Source organism: Haemaphysalis longicornis, unplaced genomic scaffold, assembly GCF_048455015.1.
Source record: "Haemaphysalis longicornis isolate Haplotype H1 unplaced genomic scaffold, Haemaphysalis longicornis Haplotype H1 scaffold_2, whole genome shotgun sequence".
NCBI lineage: Eukaryota > Metazoa > Arthropoda > Arachnida > Ixodida > Ixodidae > Haemaphysalis > Haemaphysalis longicornis.
Window position 1 is genome coordinate 208,691,698 of NW_027526295.1, and position 20,483 is coordinate 208,712,180.

General features: G+C 48.2%; 1 protein-coding gene across 11 annotated transcripts in view; it reads right to left on the reverse strand.

Annotated features, from left to right (window-relative positions):
- Crag (DENN domain-containing protein Crag) overlaps window positions 1–20,483 on the reverse strand; it is an 80,148-nt gene that overhangs the window by 15,574 nt on the left and 44,091 nt on the right. For 8 of the 11 annotated variants that reach the window (XM_077699204.1, XM_077699199.1, XM_077699203.1 and 5 more), the window contains exons 25-34: window positions 19,452–19,605; window positions 13,242–13,386; window positions 10,457–10,570; window positions 9,478–9,882; window positions 8,051–8,399; window positions 7,155–7,340; window positions 4,396–4,600; window positions 4,064–4,115; window positions 2,205–2,469; window positions 181–338 (exon numbers count right to left, since the gene is read on the reverse strand). In XM_077699204.1, coding sequence (XP_077555330.1) covers window positions 181–338; window positions 2,205–2,469; window positions 4,064–4,115; window positions 4,396–4,600; window positions 7,155–7,340; window positions 8,051–8,399; window positions 9,478–9,882; window positions 10,457–10,570; window positions 13,242–13,386; window positions 19,452–19,605 — 2,033 coding nt within the window. The remainder of the gene's footprint in view (window positions 1–180; window positions 339–2,204; window positions 2,470–4,063; window positions 4,116–4,395; window positions 4,601–7,154; window positions 7,341–8,050; window positions 8,400–9,477; window positions 9,883–10,456; window positions 10,571–13,241; window positions 13,387–19,451; window positions 19,606–20,483) is intronic. The other 3 variants (XM_077699206.1, XM_077699209.1, XM_077699208.1) reach the window with 3 other exon arrangements.

Genomic DNA, 20,483 nt, shown 5'->3' on the forward strand with positions numbered 1-20,483 from the left:
CGGAGGGGCATGACCGCACTGGTGACACGCTGGTGACGCCCAATGAAAGACTGCACGCACTTGTAGCCAACACTCCCATGGCCCCTTAACCACCAATGTATGGGCTATGATGTGCTCAGAGTGCAGCATAATAATCTGATTGAAGTGGCTGAAGGCTCGGCAAGCAGTGTGTGTGCTCACCATCAGGAGGCCCTCACTGGAAGCGGCCATGGGGATGTCAACGGGAGCCGACAGTGCTCGGCTGTTCGGACTGGTGAGGTACGTGGTGCCAGCCAGCTCAGCAGGTGGGCTGCCCAAGGGCGACTCGGGGCACGAGTCGGCCACTCCAGGACCATATGCTGCAGGGCATGGGGCGGGAAAACGTTCACGCGTCAGCCAAACCAAGTTTACGCCTTCCAAGCTGTTTGAGTCATGCATATCCTCGTCTGCTCTGTCATAGAAATCATACATTCAGTTCGTTGGATTCACTAAAGGCATTGCAGAACGCACTTTGCAGCGAGAGTGTTCTGAATGAGATGTTACTGAAAATTCTCGGGCGAGGGTACATGACTGATGACAGCATTAGCTTTCAGTCATAAATCTGCCCATGTATCGTAAAATTCCGAGCAAGCGCCCCCAACCGTGCAAGCGCCCCCCACCCACTTCAGTGCTAATTTCAAATTTCCACGCCGTTCCGGGAAAGCGCCCCCCCACCCCATCCCTCTGCGCAGTTATCCCGCACCGCGCCCAGGCAACACTGGCTTGCCGCATCCAGTCTAAGAATCCAATCCAATCCAATCCTACTTCAACTTTGCTTCCCAAACGCTATGCGCCATTTGTTTCTTTGTTTTGGCGGTGATAGGTCATGCATTCCTACACAGTTGCAAAGAAAATCGAGATGATCCAATGGCATCGAGAGCACGGGAAAAACGTGCACCAGACCTCTCGGCAATTCAAGCTCGACCGAAAGCGCATACGGGAATGGGAGAAGAATTTCGACAATCTTCTGCAGCAAAACTTCTGCTCCGAGGACGGCGACCTGCACGGCGGGGTGGCAGATGTCGAAGCCGTGGCGCCAGAAGACCGGGCTGCAAGCCGAGTGTGGCGAAGTTTTTTTTGCACTGACTCTGAGGAGTCATTTGATGGTTTCGAAAGTGACGAACAGCAGTAAGATCAAGCCTTGGCACCTGAAGACCAGATCAGCAGAGTGCTGCGAACTTTCTTTTTTTTGCTGCTAAGTTTTTCCATGGCTTCCAAAGTAACTAACAGTAACATCATTTGCGTAAAAAAGTTCATCTTCCTAATAAAAGTTTAAAACCACACGCACTGCGTTTTTTTTTCCTAAAAACAATTGTGGCCGCCACCTTGAATTTCGGTGCCGTTCCGGGATAGTGCCCCCTCCACTTTGCCGGTAATTTCGACTTGCTGGGGGGTCGGAATTTTACGGTATGTACAGTCAAACCTCGTTATAACGAAGTAGTATCGGGACAACAAATATGTTCGTTATAACGGATGTTCGTTATAACAGTAGAGGTAAAAATTGGTTATAACAAATCGACAATCTGGCTCGCACAAAAAATACTTGATATAGAAATGCATTTTTTGAGGCTTCGAACCCACTGTACACAAGGTAACCCTTACCCTTCTCCTTGTTGCATTTCGAGCTCAATGAACCGGAACAACAGTACATGAAATAACAACAGAACAGAGTTCACTTGACAAAACAGGACTGCGTCTTTATTTATTTGATGAAGGGTGTGATCTTCATCTAGTGGATACTCACAGCACTGAGCAGGATTAAGTTTTCCACAGTGTCGACGAACAAAAGGGCCTTTATACTTCTGCAGCTTAAGACTACGGGGTTTTTTCCAATTAGCTTCTCAGCCTACTGATCAAATATTTCTTCGTTATATCCGACATCGTGTAGCTCTCAAAATATCAGTTTCGTTATAAAGAATAAGTGTCATTGAAATAAAGCGTGACCAACCAAAGCCTGTATTTAGTTCGCTATAGCCGATAATTCGCTATATCAGGGTTTCTTATAACGAGGTTCAACTGTAATACAAAGATCCTAAACAGTGCACACTGCACACCTTTTACATTTGCATTTCTTCTTGACAGAGCATTGCAACAGGTTTGTCTAGCTATAACCTGCATTCCCCTTCTTTTCGATTCCCCAAGAACGCCCACCAAGCCCCCGTGTCGTGTGTCCAGGCCCTGCTCACGGGCGTCGGGGCTGTCCTCGAGCAGCAGGAAGGCGTCGTTGCCACTGTCGATGCTGTCGGGCCTGCTGGCCTGCAGATCCCCCCGACGGGCGTCGGGCGTTCCGGCCCCCCGGCCTGCTCCACCCGTGGGTGCCTCGGGGCTGGTGCCCTTGGCCAGGGGGCTGCGCTCGGGGCTGAGCCGCGAGGACAGGCCCGCCACACTGGGCAGGCTCTCGGTAGACGGGGCCAGGCTCCCCCCAGCCGGGGACTCCTCCACCCGGTAGTCCTGTCGAGGCAAAGCAGTTCACACAACGAGGTCTGGAAGTAATCGAGGAACTTGCGAACAAAATAGGTGACAGAGTAGTGGGCCTGGGCCACGTGTGCTGTTACCATACATTAGCGCAATGGACAGATAGTTATAGTCAGCTCCTCACGACCATGCCACATGGTTATGAGAAGACCATTATGTTTGCACAAACGTCATGCATGCCTGTGTGACCAGCAGTGCAAGATGGTGAGCAATCGTGATGCCAAAGACGTAGGTGCACTAGCAGATGGATGATTAGAAGGCGGTAGTTCCGTGGGTGACTATTCCATGAAGCTATTTTTGCATCACATGTGTGTGGAATGGTTACCAATTCTTTGGCATCCCCTAAGCAAATAGGCTGGTTAGCTACAAGTTTCTCTGCACCTAAGGAGCGGGGTGTTCTGGAAAAAGTTGAACCAGATTCATTTTTACCTACAATATCACCATGCCCATTCACTTTGATTGCAAGGCTTATTTTAAGTCACCGAGCAACTACGAAGACAAACATGCCAGCAACCAGAAAAAACCAACACAACACACGGTGGAAGCTTACCTGTAGCACGGGGGACGCGTTCACGTTTTACCTAGGTTGTGTCAACTGAAGTGGCAGCTTATTTTATGGCAACGTAAAGCTTCATCTTCATGTCACTTCCCTGAACAACGTCAAGAGCTCAACTACTACATCCTAATAACACTCCACTGTGCTTTGTTTAATGACACGTACTCTAGCAGCACCAATTTTTGGCACATTTGGTTTGTAGGCTAGGTTACAGGACATTAGCAAAATGGCACCAACTATCTACACTAGAACCTTAACTACTGAGCAGTACTAGCTGTGTAGCGCTCCCGAAGCCTTACGTATGAGAAAACGGCTCTAACGATTTGGCAGCAAAATGCGAGTTCACTGTCGAAAAGGTACAGGTTGTTGCGACGAATTCAGTCTGAGAACGCGAAGAAGAAAGAAACCCCGCAAAAGCGGGAGAATGGACGAAGCAAAGCGCGCGCCGCCGCCGCCGGGGGCTGTCAACTGGGACCACCGGCGGGGTCCACGCGCGCGCCACATATGGTTCTTGTTTCACCGGGGAACGTGGCCCCCTCTCCCTCGAAAGAAGGGACCGCGGCGGCGGGGGAGCGGGGGGCAGTGGGTTCGTTGAAAGCATGTAAGACGGAACGCTGTAACCTTCTGTGCTTCTGTATAAAGAAATCCTGCTGTTTTCCTTTGCACTCAAACGAGTAGTGGTGTTTATTGAACGACGACAGCGACCGAAAGGATCTACACATATTCGCTACTACACAGGTAACATACCAGGGTGATACAAGGGCATGACTGTTGCTCACTACGGCGACGAAATGCTCCTTTAGATTGTTTAAGTAGTGTGCAGGCTCAAACTCTGTTACTTCATAATCATGGTTGTGATGACAAGGCACCCCTGGTGACCAACACCGTCTCAATCAGGGGTGTACAGAGACGGGAACACGGTGGAAAGCCAAACGATGGCCCCCCTCCCTAAGGGCACACAGTCATAAACACACTTGGTGCCTGTATTGAAAGTGTAGCAGTGAAAGCACTCACCTTGATGTTTACAGTGAGAAGAGGTACGAAGGTTCCATTGCAGAAGTAGCACCTGAGGGCGAAGACGGAAAAATGATTTTTGAGAAAAGGGAAGAAGAAAAAAAAAGTCTGTAGCAATTATTGAAGGCTGCAGTTACGAGAAAAACTGGCTCGCAATAACTCACGAACCCCTTTCCAAAGATGCTCTCCTAGTAACAGCTCCACCTTCGCCTATTCACTGCGGTCAAGCAGGTGCTTTGATGACTGCACAAGAGCCCCACCACCACTAGCGGCAGCACCCCTGACCACCCTGATGTCGGCCCAGAGCGACCCGACCCCTGGCCCTTGCGCACCTGGTGTTGAGGTTGGAGTCGTCGGCCGTCCAGCCGTCCATGATCTCCTCGTCGTACAGCAGGCACTTGCAGGTGTTGCACTGGGAGCACGAGGTGAGCGAGGCCTCCAGGGCCAGCCGACTGCCACCGCTGCCGCCCAGCTCCGAGGGCTCCGGGGGAACACGCAGCAGCGAGGAGGGGCCCCCACCGGAGGGCACGGCACCACCTGGGTGGCAACAGGCACAACCGCTTAGCCTGCCCAGTCAAGCACAAAAGCTCACACTGGGGTTTTACATGGCTCAGCCACACTTCAGCAATGAGGTATGCCATTACTGAGAACTACAGATTTATTCGGGTAGTGTATTTATTTAGCATCTATAGGTTCAAAAGAAAACACTCAAAAAACACTACAGCCCTATCATGAATATTTACCGAGCTGTTACAACCAAAAGACCCTTAATGACCATCTTTGCCTACATATCTAAACTTCTTGTTTTCTCAGAGCAACTTATCTGGCCACCTTGCATGTTTTCCACACAATTCTCTCGGGACCTAGGACAGCTACAGTTACAATTTGCTTTGAAGAATAAAGCTCAATGAATACGGCAAGCAACACAGCAGGCGTTTTGATCTCAACTCAAAAAAGCTTTTCCTTTTCGTTTTTATTGATCAGTTGGCACATTACGTACACTGGACTGCAATTGGCGGTAAAGTTCTTTCTGTAACTGGCCGTATATTTTTTTTCTTCAGTACAGCGTTAGATGAACATCACTTATCAGTCAGTCAGTCAACCAATCAAGCAAGTATTGCATTCTTATACATTGTAGTGTCTACCTACATCCTAATATTATTAATGTTTTGATCAGCAATTTTGTTGTTGTTGTCGGCACAAGATACGAAGGTATTTTTAATTATTTTGAGATCTAATTGACTTTCGGTAAAAGCGATTGCCCATTTGAAATGCTCAGCACAGATGAGAGGTACAACTCTGCCACAAATGGTTCACAAAACTCCATCGAGCCTACAGCACCCAAGTTCTGACAGCAGCGGCTCGGCTTAAAATTCTTTTGGGCCCAAACACTTCCAACCCCTCAGAGCCTACGTAGAAGAAGCAATGCCATATGGACTTCACATAGGTGGTTGTTGCGGCTAACTCTCTCACTGGCCCTCCTCCTTAGCGGCCACATCTGGAGTGAGCACCCAGCCTGACACCACTTGAAAAAATAAGCTGGTTCAGTAACGTCTATTACAGTTAAACCTCGATGTAACGAAGTCGGTAAAATTCGTAATTTACTTCGTTACATTGAAATTTCGCTACATTGAAATTCGCGGTTTTAATGAAATGTTCATCCCGTGAAGCATTTCCTGCAGAAGAAAACGGGGCGCGCATACACGGCTGGCGCACTCTTTCTGTTTCTATCGGAGCTTAATTGGCTTAATCGTCTACGCGGGCATCAGAGTGAACCGCATGGAGCGTTTTCTCTCCGCAAAAGCGCGCCTCGCAAGCCACAGGCGCGCTGACGCAGCCGCGCTGACGCAGCCGCGGAGACAACCTGCGCGATGTGAGTAGCTCCAGCGACCGCTTCCGCTCGCTGAAACGCAACTTTAGGGGCAAACGAGAGGGGCATGCAAGAAAAAAAGCGGATAACATGGGCGAAATTTTCACTGTAAAGCGTCATACGTGCCGCTTACGAAAGCGCCCATCAAATATCCTCGGCATGCCTGAGCGCTTCGAAGCTCCCGCCATAGGGTGCGCGCCTCCCCATTGGCGAAACTGGTGAGGCTCCTCCCACTGCCGCGTGCAGCGCGAGTCACTTCCTGGCGCAGAAGCCGCCGCCGGCGCGCAATCGCGTATGCGGGTGTGAAAAAAATGCGCGCACAAGGCTCATACAGATTCATAAATGCTTGCTGGAACGATGAAACCCAACAAGCATGAGCGAACTCGAACGAAGGGCAAAACGGCGGCATGCGGCGGCGGCGGCCCTGAAAGAGGCGATTAGGCTTACCACCGCGGAGGATGTTTGATGTCGATTTCGTAAGCGGCGCGCATGACGTTTTACTGTGAAAATTTCGCCAACGTTATCCGCTTTTTTTTTTTTTTTTTTTTTTCTTGCGTGCCCCTCTCATTTGCCCCTCGATTTGCTTTTCAGCGAGCGGTTGGAAGCGGTCGCTGGAGCTACCCACATAGCGCGGGTGGTCTCCGCGGTTGCGTCAGCGAGCCTGTGGCTTGCGGGTGGCGTTTTGAGTTTTTGCGGGGAGAAAACGCTCCATGCGGTTCACGCTGATGCCCGCGTAGGCGATTAAGCTCCGACAGAAACAAAAACAGTGCGCCAGCCGTGTATGCACGCCACGCAGTTTGCAGGCAAGGGGCTCGCTCACAGACCCGTGGCTCGCTGCATCCGCGGCATTGGGCGGCCCGTGTTGCCGTTCACGTTTTATCGAGACCCCATTTTGGCGCTTGCGTCTCCCAAAATATACCTCTACAACTTAAATTTCGTGCCTAGTTCTCCATGAAACTTCGTTACACTGAAATTCCGGCAAACGGGACTTCGTTACACAGAGGGTGAAAATACATGGTGTGCATACACTTGAAGTTACGAAAAATTCCGTGGTTCGTTACATCGAGGGTTTCGTTACATTGAAGTTCGTTACATCGAGGTTTAACTGTACTTCATTTCGGCCTTGATCCTAAGGCTCTTTCCTTTCCTTCACTGGCGAATCCTGAACGTCATTCCCGGCAGCTAAAGGGCCAAACACGAGGTCTGTGCGTGTTTGCTGACCTATGACGCTGTCCGCCATGAGCAGGCTGTCCTCTGGGGCCAGGTCCTCCAGGGCGTCGTCTCCCCCATGCCCCACCAGCAGGTCCATGCTGGCACGGCGACTGGACTCGAGCGACAGGGAGCTGTCCTGGTCATCGTCCTCCAGCAGCAGGTGCTCGTAGCCCCGAGGCAGGGAGTACGACGAGCCTGCAAGGAGTTGTTTCAACTGCCTTTGTGCCCCATGAACGTGCTCGGCAACCGAAAACACGACTAAACAACACAACTGCAACAATACGACCAGCAGATAAGATGACAAAAGGCATTCACACCTACCAGACTCCACACGCTTAAGGAAAAGCCCCCCCCCAAACCCAGGAATGTCTTGCCACCTTATTTCACTTACTCCTACAGAAAAAGCAAATTATCTATGCAGATGACTCCCGTTAGCACTGCAGAACTGCCTGATCAAGTCGAATTATCCAGTAGGCTGCACTAATTAATGGTGAAGAAATGAACAAACTAAATTTATGTTTGGTCTGTTATGTTTCTCTGATGCTTGGCCCTAAACTGCAACTCCACCAGCATGCCGCAAAGGCCAATGATAGGTTTGAGTGCTACTTTGGTGCTGCACTGGAATATAAGTTGTGCAGAAGCTTTAATCTCACACCTTTGCTGTAAGTGGGGGCAGTTGCGCCGTCTCTCGACTGTCGTAGGTTCTCAGGATGGCTGTCTTTAGTGCTACTGTGCACAAGTGCAGTGCCCAATGAAACGTGTTCACCATGAACATTGCGAACTGAGTTAACCAAAGGTAAAAATAGCAAAGATTGCCAAGGAAGGCTTGCAACCAAAGCTACCATCAAATTCAGGCACACATGCACTAAAAGCGGGCGGATGCAGCTCTCAATGCCTCCACTCACCCCGGGTGGGTGTGTTGGAGGCCGAGAGGGACTGGCGGATCTCGGTGAGCTTGGAGGCCATGGAGGTGGCGGCCAGGCGGAGGCTGTCCACCAGGTACTCCGAGTGGCGGCCCGACAGCCGCGACAGCCCAAAGGTGGACGACTGCGGGGACTGGCCACCGGCCACGGGAGCCTCCCGGGAGGCAGCCAGGGGGGGAGGGCACTGGGGCGAGTAGCGGCGGCCCGGCGAGTAGGGCAGCGTAGAGGACCGCGTCAGGCCCCGAGGGGTGGCCACCGCGGGGCCGTCCACCACCACGGTGGACTCCACCGGTGGCGCCCGGGGGCTTGGCATCGGGGGTGGCGGGGGATCCTGGGAGGGGCGGGAAGGTTTGCAACAGCAGCACCCTTCGTATTAAAAGCCACAGCGATATTGAGGAAACCTGAATGTTGCAGCATTGAGTGTACTGGCAACTAAGACAATGGCACTTCGGTAGACTGCATTCATAGTGCTAGCAGCAAGAATTCAGCAAGGCATTGTGGCTTATATATGGCAGGATTCTCATATTTTCTTCATTTTAAGTAGTTCCCGGTTTTAAACTCTGACTACAGTTCGGAAAATTTCTAAGTTTAACATTTTAACATTTATGTGCTTTCAATCTAAGGACTCCTTCCCCCTTAGGCATGACAGATTAAAAAAAAGAAATGTGCATAGAGATTAAAAAAAAGAAATGTGCATAGAACTGAGGAAAATGTGGTACTTTTTCTCTCAGGGGTTCAGCTGTAAATGAATGGATTCTTGCAAATACTAGATTTTAGGATATGTTACTAAGCCCATAACGTCTATGAAAAATAGTTTTCATAGACAGTACAAGCAGAAAAAACAAACACTTCTGGAACAATGATAGTGGTATGCTTATTCCATCATGCATTTATGTAAATGCGTGAAAGCATGCATTCAAAGGTCCTTCCACGTAACCATGTGCTGCAAAACACAGCTTGAGTGGCAACTTACAAAAAAAGGGCATAAAATCAGACACGCAGAGGAAGGGAGATGAACAAACGCACTTTTTTGTCTCCTTTCCTCTGTATGTCTGGTTTTAGGCGCTTTTTTGTGAGGTGTTTGGCACCAACCAGCCCAACAGCACATTTCACTGAAGAATCAGTTTGAATGAACTTCATTTGAAAGAACATCACTTAAAGCAAACATGTGAGATAAAGTAACTGCTCTGAAATTGCCAGCTGACAAAAAAAAAAAAAAAAAAAAAGTCCAAAAAGGCCAAGCTTGTAGACCGAGTCATGTGCACTTCTACAGGTGGTCAAACTCAAATTTATGCAGTCTCTGCAGCCTTCAGCTTTTCGAGGCACCTGGGCTGGTGGCAACATAAGCAGAGTTCGATGCTCACGAGCAATCATCGTCAGTGCGCCCCAGGGATGGCCCCCGCACCCACCTGCTCTACGAGGGACTCCATCTGCGAGGTAGAGCGGGCGGGTGACGAGCGTGCCGAGCTGGCCTTGTGGTTGGCGTGGAAGGTGGAGCTGCGCGTGACGGAGGCCATCTTGGAGCCCAGGGAGAACTTGCGCGTCTTGAGCCCCAGGGTGGAGGAGAGCGAGGCAGCGGCCCCCGACAGGTCCATCTGCTGCCAGGCGTCCCGCAGGGGGCTCAGCGTGGATGTCAGGAACTCCTTGGACTGCTCCAGCGTGCGCGCCAGGTTGGCCGGTGAGGAGCTGCCCGTCGACAGGCGGTGCGCGAGGGCTGGCCGCGGCACGGGCCGCGGGGGCGTCACGAAGCTGGTCGCGCTCGACGGCGGGGTCGTGGGGACGGGGCTGCTGTTGCGCTCTTCCTCCTGCTGCTCCTGCAGGACGAGGGGGAGAGGAATTTCCGACTGGGGACACGTCACGTTCCAAGGATCCCGACTAGTTAGGCTGGCTGAAGGCATTCACGCTGCCTTTGACACCCACCATTGAGGCCGCCTGCGAGCGGCACACACAGCGGTTTTGACGCAATTTATGCCCACGGGACCTCAGTTCTATGCAGCGCAGTCAGTTGCTCTCAGCTCAATGCTGCTTACTCCTTTGCCCGTGCCTCCCATGTCCCAGTTTTATCATAAGGTACGGTTTATGCATGCTCAGCTATAAACAAAAATTTCCTTGTATCTTGACCTGCTCTTCCTCTCCAAAGAGGAGATTCCGAATTCGTGTCCACAAGTTAAGCCTTTCAAGTTGTCGTATTCCCAGCTTCATGCCACCTGAACACCTGCCCAATTATCGAGACTGCTAAGAAGTCGACTCTTAATTGGCATCAGCGTAATGAGTTATTCAGTGTGTTAATCTGGTTAGATCAAAGCAACAAACTAGATGAACTGGTCGTTATCTGAACCGATATTAATTGATAAGTGGCTGAGCTTACACTGCAGTCAGAGTACCCACCGCCTGAAAATCCATTTTGCCATCCTGCTTTACAGCACCACCAGTGGTGACATTTGATGACGGTCTTGAAAGTTCCCTGCAGGAGTCTTCTTGATCAGGTAAGTTCATTGGCACCTGAGAACAAAGGATGTGCTGTAACCTTGGAGATGACTGCGTAAGGCTACACATCAGCGCATGGTACCGTAGCACGGATGCCAGTGTGCACTCTTGGTTGTGCTTGAGGCATAATGAAGCCTGCCCACAAGAGCAGTAGAATTATGCACCTCCATTGAAGACTTCGAATAAAAGAAGTGATCTCACAAGCATTCTGAAGGGCGCTCGGTCTAAGGGCACCTTGCATCAAGAAGCGCATCTGGGTGATGGCCACGGTTCAAGTCTAGGCACATCTGGATGGTCATTTTCTTTTTTTACGTTCAGCCAAATAACACCTAATTTGATATCTGCTTTGATCAGAATTTCAGCATTCGAAAATTTTTAAGCATTTCACACTAATGAATAGTGAACGTTTAAGAAAACACTGAAGGCGACCAGCAAGCTGGTTTCTACGAAAGCCTGACCTTCCCATAGCCATTTTAGCGTTGATTCGGTGCAGAAAGATACCTTAATTGCTGAGAAATTGCTAATCAAACGCTGATCAAATGTGGCGCGAATAGTGACTGCAGTCGCTGTTTGTGTCACGATAAACCAGAAGCAAGCGAGGCAGCGGTGATGTACATAATGTCATAGAAGCAATTGAATACAACGCTACCCCGTATCGAGTGGTTTGGACAGTTAAGGTCAAATCAGTCGTGCATTCCCGAACTCCCCCGTCCGTTGCAGCTTTGGATCACTAAGCAAAATGTTCCTTCATGGGCCCGTGATCAGTACCGATGCTTTGTTGAAGAAAAACACACTGTCCTTTTAAGGCGCCGCGAATGTTGGCACTGAACCAACCACTCGTGAGTAGCTCACCCGCTTCCTCAAAAAGCGGAACCGCCAGCCCAAGCATGACAACTAGCGCCATCCAGTGGCAGCCAGAAAAAACGCTGCACACGCCAGACGATTTAAGCACTTCCGGTGCAAGTTGCGCGGTACAGCCAGTGAGGGTGGCACCTGTCTTCATATTTTCTCTATTTCCTACCTCATTTTAAACAAACCTACGCGTAAGAGTGGTACTACACTCGTGCTCTCGGCGGGCTAATCTATTGATCTAGAGCAACTTGTATTTTGACTTCAGGGTCCCTTTAACAGGGTTCATGCTGGTTTTTATGACAGGAATTGGGACTTTCAAGCAGCTCCGCTGTCAAAACTAAGACTAATGTTCGGCATAAAATGTAGTCTTGAAACAATGAGAAAACTGCAAAAAAATGGGAACACTGATAAAGCCAATGCTTCAATAAGAGGACACGCATTCAGACTGGCCCCATCTCAAAACAATGGTGCCAGCGACGTTTCCTTCTTCGATGATTTCTAATCATTGTTAGAGTTACACGGATAAGCCCTTTCACCGTGTTACAAAATGCAAACCTTTATTTGCTAAAGAAGATCAACCAAGGGAAAATCCTCACTCAGTCCTTACGTAGCCTCATGCTGCTTTTTCTGGTTATCAATAAAAAAGAAGAATTCGTGAAATTCAAGGATTTTCAAGGTTCTCTGGAAATCAAGGCCTTGAAAAGAAGCTTTTCAAATTCAAGGGTTTTTAAGGTTTTCAAGGACCCGCATGAACCATGCTTTAAGTTGCTTCCCCTTCGCCGAAATAAGCTCAATGTGTGTGGTGCATTCTTTGCAGGAAGCAAGTCTAAGACCGCTTTTTCTTTTCTTTTTTGTTCCCCCACAACTAGCAGGTATGAAAGTGCTTTTCACAGCTCAGTGGCTACCTGCCGGCAATCTTCCTGGTGGCAGGCGTACCACGTAAGACACACTTTTCAGCTGCATCTTTTCTGGCCAAAAAAAGGACTCGTTAGGACTCGTTCTTTTTACACAGGGAAACAAAAATCAGAAATTTTCATTTCCAATATGAGGTGTCCATTTATTACATGCGTACTCTTTAATGCATTCATATGCCAGCAAATACTACAACAGCCAGCAATGAGGCTGGTTTGTGTTACACTTTTGATACAAATGTAGTGAACCACGCAGACGTAGAGAGAGAAAAAAAAAAGCAGCATGCCTGCAGAAAAGAAATCCAAATGCCATAGTACTGGTTTCGGTGTTGGAGATGTGGAACTGTTTTTTTGCAACACCCATGTGAGACTAACATAATAATAAACCTCATAGTTGCTGGCATACTAAGAAACTGCAACAGGGACTCACAACTGACAGTTCCTCTCTTGCGCTTGTGCTTGGTGCACCAGTGTGTGGTCCCCTCATTGCTGGCGTATGAGTGGTTGTGGCTCTTGATAACGACAGTGACAGCTTTGTGCATTAAAAGCCAATTTGAAGGTGCTAGCATTCCCCAAAAATAATGCTGGAAATTACTGCTATGCACAGCAAATGCATCAAAGTGATTTTCTAGACTCCGGCAGGGGTCTCAACAATTGCTCTGCCCTTGTCGAAATTAACCAAAGGTTGCATGCGTTGCATAAAAATGGATGGCCAGTTAAGTTCTCGTGACGACGTTCATAGCCGCTTTTAACTTCCCTTTTTTTGCGGCCATTTGAATCGTCCACTCTGTGCCCCTCGATAGCTTTGTTGGTGTGGGTTTTGTCCTCGATTTTTTTAGTTTTTTTTTTTTAAGTGTAGATTAGAGGACAGGAATTGCATGGGATTAAGTGGGGAGCAAGGCTCGCGCACGTGGCCGACGCACCTTGGCGACCAGGGGGCTCTCGGCAGGTGGCTCCCCCGTGACGGGCGTCTCGGCCAGGGCCGCCAGGTGGGAGTCCCCCATGCCCAGGGCGGTGTCCTCCCCGCCCAGCGTCCAGGACCTGCCAAGCACACGCAGGTGTCTCCGTCTGCCCCGGCCACGGTTGGGCCACAGTGGTGGTGGTAGTGGTGAGAGTGCCAGCAGGGGGTGGAGCGAGAGAAGGGAGAGAGAAGCAGTAGGAGGAGGGGGGGAAAGAGAGAAACTGTGCGTGAAGCAGGGCAGCAGCAGACAGGCCACGTGAGGGAGGAGAGAGAGACGGGCACGGAATGAAGCCTATACGCTGAGAACTGGGTCCACTAAGCGGGTGTGCGTGGTGTGCAAGAAGCACGGGTGCAGAGCGAGAGAGTGGACGATCAAGTTGAGCCCTAGGAGGCCCCTTAACTCTTTCGCTACTGCCGGAAAATTGACTAATTTTAGGGGTCCAAGAAAACATTTTTTTTCCTGCTAAAGAATTGGTTAGGCACTACATGCAGGAGCACAAAATGCTGATTATTTAACGGAATTTCCAATAATACCAGTTTTTTAAAGGTTTTTATATATCATAGTTGTAAAAAAAATATCAAAACCAAAATTTTTGTCAAGTTGCCGAAAAACATGATAAAGGAGTTGTGTATATCAAACCACCGGTAGTAGAAAAAAATTAGAATATACATTTTGTAGGAAAACATTTCAAAAACACGCCCTAAAAAAAATGTCGACTTGCGCGGAACAGTTTGTCAGATATAAAAAAAAAAATATGTTAGTACGCACGGTGCTCGTGTCATGAGGTGAAGCCCAACCTCCAATTCAAAATGTGCACTTTCGGGTGGTTCCCTGGAATAAATCTGGCGGTTTGTCAATATCAGAGGCACCAATTTGCCCCCACATAACGTAAAAACATCTTGTCAATGCCTGACTTCGCATTTACAGCAAGCACAATATTTGGGACACGCACGCGATGCGGGAAAAAACATGCATGAAGTTGAAAACGGAACGCCGTGGCTGACGCTTGTTGTCGTTCAGGGTCAGTTATCTCTCAAAATATAAAGCTGAGCTTTATTATCATCTTCTTACTCGCAATTGTAGCCTTGCTCGCAAAAATGAGGTACGATGAGCTAGAATCGTGCCCTGCGATCTTTGGCCGAGTAGCAGTTGCGCGCTGAAAAAGATCAGGGGCGGTATTCTCGTAACTGTCCCTTTTGAAAACGTCCCTTTTTAGTCCCTTTCATCGTGACGTACTTCCGGTTAAGCAGTGGGCGTTGGCAGTAGGTTTGCCGCGCTTGTGTTACGTCACTTCCGGTAGTTTGCTTTTAGCCAATCAGGGCTCGCCAAAAGGGACACTTTTGAAAGGGACGCAAAAGGGACAAAAATCGAGAATACCGCCCCAGCACAACGAGCCTCGTCTATTGCAGCGCCACCTAACATTTTTCAAATGAAACAGTACAAAAACTTATCAGAGAATCCGTCCGAATAGCCAATTCAACTAAGCGGCAACATTAGACACGCGGATATACCCTCGCATGGAAACGAAAATGGAAGGTGAACAGCTGGCAGTGTTAGGCCGGTTTGAAGCGCTGTCCTCGGCGGAACAGATATCTGGCGACTGGGTGTGACCTTTTGACTTGCATCTGAAGTTCTTATCGCAGAAATCTGGTTAGGGTGGGGGGAAATTAGGAGCGCCGTGCTTTGTTCGAGGATCAGTCGCGAACGCTTCAGGCGCCATGGCAGGTAGCCTTGAAGTTGGGTAACTGCGTAGTAGCGCTAAATATGAATTTCGCGATGCAGAAACGAAACCGAAACTGTTGTAAACTGTTTGCGAATGGTCCTGGGGTAAGTAGAACTACCCCAGTACTTTGAACAACGTGCGCAAAGGCAATAAAACTGCCTAAAATCATAAATTAGCTTTGCAACCAGGCACTGCTTGACATTTTCAGCCGATTTCTGGGATTATTACTGTCAGAGCGCGAACCTGACGATTGAAAATCGTTTGCTAGTTCCCCATTCACGCCCTGATAGCAAAAAACAAGCGCTGGTGCAGAGTAATTATGAGTTGCACGCATTCTTCGTTGGTAGCCGTGACGCGCGATGACCACGCCTCTTTTCCACACCCAGGTGATTCAAAAGAGTGTCAAAACTCCCGTTTCCGTTGCAAAAATGAAAACAAAACTGATTTTGAAAGGCCATTTTCTGATCTATCTCCGAACAGCTTTACTTGTTCGAGAAACGTCTGGAACGCTATGATAAGGTGCTCCCAAAAGTATTGATCAAATTGATCGATTTTGATAGGCGCGGTAGCGAAAGAGTTAAAAGAGAAGAGCAGTGCAGACAGCCATCACACAGGCACAGGAAGAGTGAGAGATGAGGGCTAGAAAGCGACACAGCGCGAACACGCAGCGCTGTGACACACAGAGCAATGTCCGCTTGTGCATACTGGCCCCGAATAGAGGAGACAACATGGGAGGACCAACGGTGAGCAGGTCCTTTAGGATGAAACGACCACATGTGACATGATGTTATGCCAGGTATGTTGCACACAACAAAGGGTGAACCTCTCTCCAGCTTCATGCCCCAAAGGGAGGCAGGCGACAATGACTGTGTTCCCCTGCCTAACAGTTTCCCTGAGCAACTGCCAGCGCATTACAACTTGTCCATTTTGTGCTGCAGAGTAAACTTTAAGGAGACATTGAAGTGAATTTATTGAACTCTTACTTGTTGCTGCATTATGTAATTCAACTATTGCCAGTGCTGTTTGTCAGAAGTCAACACAGTTACTTCATTCGCTCCCCCCCCCCCCCCTTCAACACACACACTGTGCACCATTTCTGTTGCATTGATCCACGAAGCAGTGCCATGCTAGTTAAGTCATCAAAATTTGAACTGTCCATAGTTTAATGGTAAATATTGACCTTTTGTTGCTCGCACACAGTTTATGCAGGATATTCACATCACTGACTATTAAATTCCACCATGTGGATAAGCATGCCCTTGCAGCTGGCATCGGAAAATTCACAAGGCTGACAGTGCAAACGACAAAAATTTCCAGGTCTCGATTGTTGCAAAAAATGTGCATACTAAAATGCCCCCAAAACTCGGAATATGGTCTACACACTTCAGACATTAACATGATAAAATTATCGTAAAACGTTCACCACTGGTCCTTCTAACAAAAAAGGACTTTGTAGTGCCAGTGTTGACTCCGAATGTATATATGCCTTTAGTAGCGCCGCAGCGATGCAACTACTAAAAAAATCATGCACCACTCCGTGTAACGACAACGATGGCTGAAGCTTTCTCGCGATGGATTCTTTGGTTGGCCAATCCCACACTGCGAGTTCGCGCTGCTCTGGAAGTATGCACCACTTTTCTAGAATACCCACAGACACTCTTGGGTGTGAACTCTGTAGGCCTAACATTTGGGTTTGGGGTGTACGGCGCAAATCGGTACCAGCTGCTTGGTGTTCAGTGAGCAATTTTTTGAGTGCGTGCCGGTTTGAGGTGTTAGGCCCCAAGATGTGACATTAGGCCTGACGTCCTCAACCTCAAAATGGGAAGTTAGGCCTAACGTCTTGCAGCTAACAGCCTTAAAGAACGCAGAGCAACAACATTTTTCTCGTTACGGATTCTTTGGTTGTCGTCTGAAATTTCAAAACTGCTTTGACCACGTTGAAATAGAGCAATCGGATAGACACCGGCTTCATAAACCTACTGCAAATAATACTTTTTTCGCTCTCATAATGCGAGGGACCCAGGTTCAATTCCGGACACCGGAAGAAATTCTTTCTTTCACTTCACCCACGATCATTCATAATCATCGACGGAGAAAGTTGGCATTGCTGCAGGTCATACCGGCATGCAACAGCATCACTGATGGCACTAAGGCTTCGCTTTAAAAAAATTACCTTGAACGAGCCCAACGAGAGAAAAACTGCCAGCAAGCTTCTCTGCATAGCTGGCAGAATCAGCATAAAAAACAAGCCTTCAGAACCCCCTCCCCGCCAAAAGGAGGAAACATAAGAAGCACAATCCTTGTGGTCCGGAGTCCTGTTATAAGCAGTATTAGCTTCAGTCTGAAGTAAAAGCCCTCGAGAGACTGTTGCTTCCTGCTCCAAGTTATCAAAATTCACGACAGTTTTCCCAAGCTAAAATTTGGCGCGGTTAAAGGGACAGACAACCGATTTTCGTCGAGTATCTGTTCTCTATCCCAAATGAAAGGGCATCACTTACAACACCTTAATTAACCCGAAACGGTTTTGCTGATAGCGCTCTAGAACTTTGTAAATCGGAATTCTTAGATCTACGATCTGTATCTGTCCTGCCACAACTAATGCTGGCAACGATGACATTGAGCAGCGCGGCAACATACTTTTGTATGCATGCGAAATGAAAAGCAGCATTTAAAATCTTTTCTCCAGCTAAAAAAGTTTGAATCGCAGGCTTTCTTAGTCTTTTATGCATCTTTTTTCTATCGCGCATTGCAAGTTCTTTTCTCGCATTGTAAACGGCCGCAACGGCAACAGCCAGTTGAGTTCCCGAAACCGAAACTGTTCGTTGCACGTGACTAAGGTATTGCGGCGCTCTTCGAAATGGCAAACAGAAGATAACAATCTAAGCTTATACAAATATTACGCTAAAATGTTTTTAATAAGTGAATGAACGTTTAGGTAGCTGCAAGGTTCGCACATCACGTGACCTGGAGATGTACTGTAGTGTCACGTTTCGACATTACATCATGCCACCTTTCGGACTTGAAAAAGTTTAGTGCCAAATTAAAATTGTTTCCGCCAATTTGCTTATAAATTTGTTGCAGTTACCCCACTATATAAAACGCGGGCTTTCATGTGAGCTAGAGGGCATGCACTTCACAAAAATCGGTTGTCTGTCCCTTTAACTCTTTCGTTACGGCGGAAAGACGGCCTATTTTGAGTGCTTCCAGAAAACGTTTTTTTTTCTCTTGAGCTACTGGACACACTTAGCCTTGCTATGCATGAAATTGTAGCTCATAGATTGCTCTTCGAAACACAAAGCAGCAGTTTTGTTAAAGGTACAATTACTTACAGTTTATTCGTCAAGTAATCAGAAAAAAGCCCCCAAGAAAAGTATACAAAAAACACAAATCGGCAATTTTACCGAGACTAAGAATTATTTCAGGAATTTTAAGATATACAAATTGTTCCTCCGTTCCTTGGCTATGATTCAATATATAAATCAACAGTGGACACCAAGTTTTGGATTTTTGAGGGCTTGTCAACCTAGCGAAACTGACGGTTGTGCCACGCCGCAAAGGCACTGAAGGGTGAGTGAGTCTCTGTAAAATGTGCATCCAAGCATACCCTTTAGTGTTCTCGCACAAAACCTTTATCAGTTCGGTGGTAAAAAACAAGAAAAAGAAATCCAGTGCTCTCGAGAAGCGTCGCGCATCGCCCTGAAGCACTAATCTGACACGAGCGCCAGGTTATCTTGAAGGTGATAGCGTGATACGGCGCAGTGCATTTGGCAAAATATCCTGGCCGTATGTTGTCGAGACCCTAAACACAAAAGTAAAAGTGCAGTCGTCAGATAAGAAGCAAGTTTTGTTTATAAATACAGCGCGGAGTCACAACGAAATTACCTGCCAGCGCTTGTTGAAGTGCGAGGCACCTGAACCGGAGCTTCGTCGTCCAAACTGAAATCTGGATATCCTAATTCGTCGCTTGACCCATCACTGCTACTGGAATCAGAAAAATCGACAGCAGGAGCTGCCGAAGTGCTTGCTACAGCAGTCCGACTGTGCGGAGCGCGGCGCGAACCTGACGCCATTTTCCTCCTAATCCCCTCTACCTTCGGTTCAAACTTCTCTTGCTACACCGCCCCCACATGCGACACATAAACAAACTAAACCAAAACTGAAAGAGAAGTTGCCAATGAACACACCAAAAGGCGATAGTTGTCTGTGGAGCACGGGTTTTAGATTTTGCGGGAGATTTGAAATCATCGGAAGCTGGCTTCTGATTGCCTATGGCGCCGGAGCGCCGGAGTGAAAGAGTTAAGGCAGGGACCTCGATCTTTACTCAGTGGAATGCTACTGGCTTCCGGCTAGTTTCCTGTAACTACTAGTTCTAAATTGCCACCTTTCCGCCCACCCCCCCTTTCCCAAGACGATGTGGCTTCTTTAGAGAATGCAGCAGGATTGCTCACATGTTATTGGGCCTTCGTTGATTCGCACGGTCACTTGCACTGTGGTAGCGCCGTCGCCCGCCTTGCAACCTGGCCGCCATAACACCGCCATTGCTTCGCAGGAAGGCGCTCTGCCGCATGGCCTCACTCGTGATGAGGACCCCGGCAGAAGGTACTGGAAGAAACGAGGGACTCCGCTCAACTTGTTCCCTCAAGACTGAATGGAGGATACCACTGTGCCTTCACACACGAAAATCGCTTTCAAGGACCTCCTCAACTGGAGGCTCAAGCGGAACAGATACAGAATACGGGGTAAGAATCAATCCTCAATTAGATCAAGGGAAAAGACGTGAAGTCTAGCATGCTTACGTGCCATATCCAGCCGACCGATAGATTCAGAGAATAAGAAGGAAGGATTGCAGTAAGTACAAGGAAAAAGAATAGGTTCAGCAAATAATCTCAGTATATTCAAAATTTAAATGAAGCTAGCAGCATTCATTTCAAGAACAAATGATTACAAGAGATACAGTTGTCTGACGGAAAAAAAAAAAAACTATATTTAACTGAAAATTAGAGATTTTTAAGAGAACAATGTTTTTGGCATGCCAAAACTGCACACAAATTGTTCATAATGTCATTTTCTCGCATTAATTAGTGATCAGCCACCCCAAACGCAACAGAGCCTTTAGACTTTCTAGTGCTTTGACAATGCAATTACCATATTTACACGATTGTAAGTTGACTCGAATCTAGGTCGACCCCCAAAAATGGCATCTCTCAAAAAAAAAAAAAAAAAAAAAGTGAGCCCCGCCTAGAAAATTGTATCACAAAGAGCTCTTCCGTCAACCCACACGGCGGCTCTACCATCAATGATCGATGCTCCCACAAGAGCCGCGCGCTCGTGGTATGTGCGGTAGATGTTAAAAAAGAAAAGCTTTTGTATAAGCACCCGGAATAACCATGCGATGTGGGTTGAGCGGGAAGAACACATTCGCTGCGAGATGACAACCATCGAAGCAACTGGCAGCGGCCACTGCCGCGCAATACCAAAAC